At 55.8% G+C, this 2526-nt stretch overlaps 1 protein-coding gene across 1 annotated transcript in view; it reads right to left on the reverse strand.

The window, feature by feature from the left end:
- The window catches only part of PIGO (phosphatidylinositol glycan anchor biosynthesis class O), a 17868-nt gene that overhangs the window by 11090 nt on the left and 4252 nt on the right, over nt 1-2526 (reverse strand). The window contains exons 3-4 of the mRNA XM_015406810.1: nt 1917-2043; nt 954-1113 (exon numbers count right to left, since the gene is read on the reverse strand). Of these exons, the coding sequence (XP_015262296.1) occupies nt 954-1113; nt 1917-2043 (287 nt within the window). The remainder of the gene's footprint in view (nt 1-953; nt 1114-1916; nt 2044-2526) is intronic.

Genomic DNA, 2526 nt, shown 5'->3' on the forward strand with positions numbered 1-2526 from the left:
CCGTTCTACTTTGTCCCGGGTAAAGAGCATGGGTAAAACACAGCTCTCTTCTTCGGTTTCTTCACTGATGCCCTGCCTCTCCCCACCAACGAGGACACAAAGCGGCCAACATTATTCTGCTCTCCCCATTTATCCTCACAACACCCCTGTGAGGTAGGCTAGGCTGCAAGTGCCCAATTGGTGCAAGGCAACCTGGTGAGCTTCCATGGCAGAAGAAGAAGAGATTGGATTTATACCCCGCCCTTCACTAGATTACATGCAGAACATGTAATCTTTGATTGTAAAGCATATAATAACATCCATGAGTCTCTCCCTTTCCCTAAGACACTCCCCCTCTCTCTTAGGCAAGGAATCTGCCTTTTAAGAAATTTGCTATCAGATAGCCGGGCAGAAGTTACTTATCGGGTGGCTGGGTTTGGATGGCTTGCCCAAAGAATTAGCTTGAAAAGAGGAGAACTAAGGTTTAGTTTTATTAATTTTAACCATTAAGGTTTTATGGTTTTTATAATCAGTCTTAAAAATTTAGCTACTGTTATAACGTGATGTTTTTTTTCTATGTTACAAAATGTAAAGCGGTTTATATCTTGGTCAATGACCATGAATAAATTCATTCATTCATTACCCAAGGGAGTCTCATAGCGGCTTACAGTCTCCTTTCCCTTCCCCTCCCCACAACAGACACCTTGTGAGGGAGGCGGGGCTGAGAGAGCTCTGAGAGAACTGCCCTTGAGAGAACAGCTCTTATCAGAACTACGGCTTGCCCAAGGTCATCCAGCAGGTGCAAGTGGAGGAGTGGGGAATCAAACCTGGGCCTCCCCAATCCTGTCCCAGGGCTCTTCTGGAACTGGTGGTCTGCATCAGCCCCCAAAAGGTGTCCTGAGATCAGGGAATGCGAAGATCCTTTGGCCGAGCAGCTCACACTCATGGCAGTCTCCCCGCCCCCCACAGCTCACCTCAGGGGGCGGGTCCTGGAAGAGGGGGGCCTTGCTGTACACAAAGAGAGCGGCATCGACCTCCTCCTCGCTGTCTCCTCCGTGGTCCCCGGTGCTCGTCATGCCGTGGTCCCCTGCCACAATGAGCAGCGTGTCATTCGCCAGGTGGTCAACCAAAGACCTGTCCGTCGACAAAAGGGGACTTCAGCCGCTACCCTGCTCTAGCAGCCCACAGAAACCAGCTGGGGTGGACGCCCGCCCCTATCCCTACCGGGGACTTAAAGAGCATCCTGCAGGACCTTAGTGAATGAAACAGCCGGTCATTTTTTGGCTCCTGGATCACGCCAGCTCTGGGATAACGGATCACGTGTTCTGGGAGGCAACATGAGCCGAGGGGGTTCTTTCAAACAGACTCTGAGGTGCCAAGCAAGAGTCTTTTGCGGCCCTGCTACCACAGGTCCCGGGACAGGAGACGCTGCTGGGAACGGAGCCTGAGGCCTTCAGCATGCAAAACACATGCTCCGCCAGGGAGTCCTGGCCCCAGCCTGCCTCCTTTCCCCAGAGGGCATAGCCGTGAGCGACCAAGGTCAGTCCCCACGTGTGTGACCTCAGTCAAGTCAGCTCCCAATTCCAGCTACCCAGAGTTCCTGGGTCTTTAGCCTGTGGGCAGGCCCCGCCCCCCGCCCCCAGGAGCACCTGGTCAGGGTGTTGGCGAGAGCACCCGGAGCCGCTGCAGCCAGCAGGGGAGAGCCCCCCCCCCCCCCCTCCGCTCCGGCCCCCCCCCCCCCCCCCCCCCCCCGGGCCGCCCCCCCCCGCCGCAACAACCTGCGCCTCCTGGGCTTGCCGGAGGGCGTCGAAGGCAGCGATGCCGTGTCCTTCCTGCAGAAGACACTTCCTGCCATGCTGGGCTGGCAGCCGGATGCCCCACCCCTCGAGATCGAGAGCGCTCGCCGGGTGCAAGGGGGGGTGTCTTGGGAGGCCAACGGGAGGCCCCCCCGTGCCCTGGTGTTCCGCCTGCTGCGCATTTCGGGGTGATCCGGCCCGTGCTTGTGGCCACAGTGATCCACGCCCAAGAAGTGAGCAATCAGCAGGTCCCACTCTCCGCCGTCCACTGTGTCACGGAACAAGGGCAAGGGCGGAGCCTGAGAAAGCTGGAGGGTGCTCTTGCCGCCTCCCCCACCCCCACGTGGCAGTCAGCCCACCAGGCCTGCAAAAAAACTTTGGGTGGGGAGCAGCTGCTCTCTCACCCCCATCCCTCCCCAAAGGAATACAAGTCCTAACCACCACCGTCAACCACTGACCACTGACAGCTGAAGGCGAGAGAGCCCTTTTGTCTCCCGGAACTCTTAATGACAGTTGGTACCAGTCACCAGAAGGATAGCTATAAGGAGATCGAGGAACCAACTATACGAAGAGTGGATTGTGTCACCACAGCCATCGCGAATTATTGTTATTAGCACTTTATTGAGCTGTACAGTTAAATGATTTTAGAATTGTTTTGATTCAAATGCGTCACATTTTATTGTAAATTATGTATTGATTTTATGTAAGCCGCCCTGAGCCGGCTTTGGCGGGGGGGGGGGGGGGAACAAAA

The sequence above is a fragment of the Gekko japonicus genome, unplaced genomic scaffold (genome assembly GCF_001447785.1).
Source record: "Gekko japonicus isolate JY-2015 unplaced genomic scaffold, Gekko_japonicus_V1.1 scaffold765, whole genome shotgun sequence".
NCBI classification, from domain to species: Eukaryota; Metazoa; Chordata; class Lepidosauria; order Squamata; family Gekkonidae; genus Gekko; species Gekko japonicus.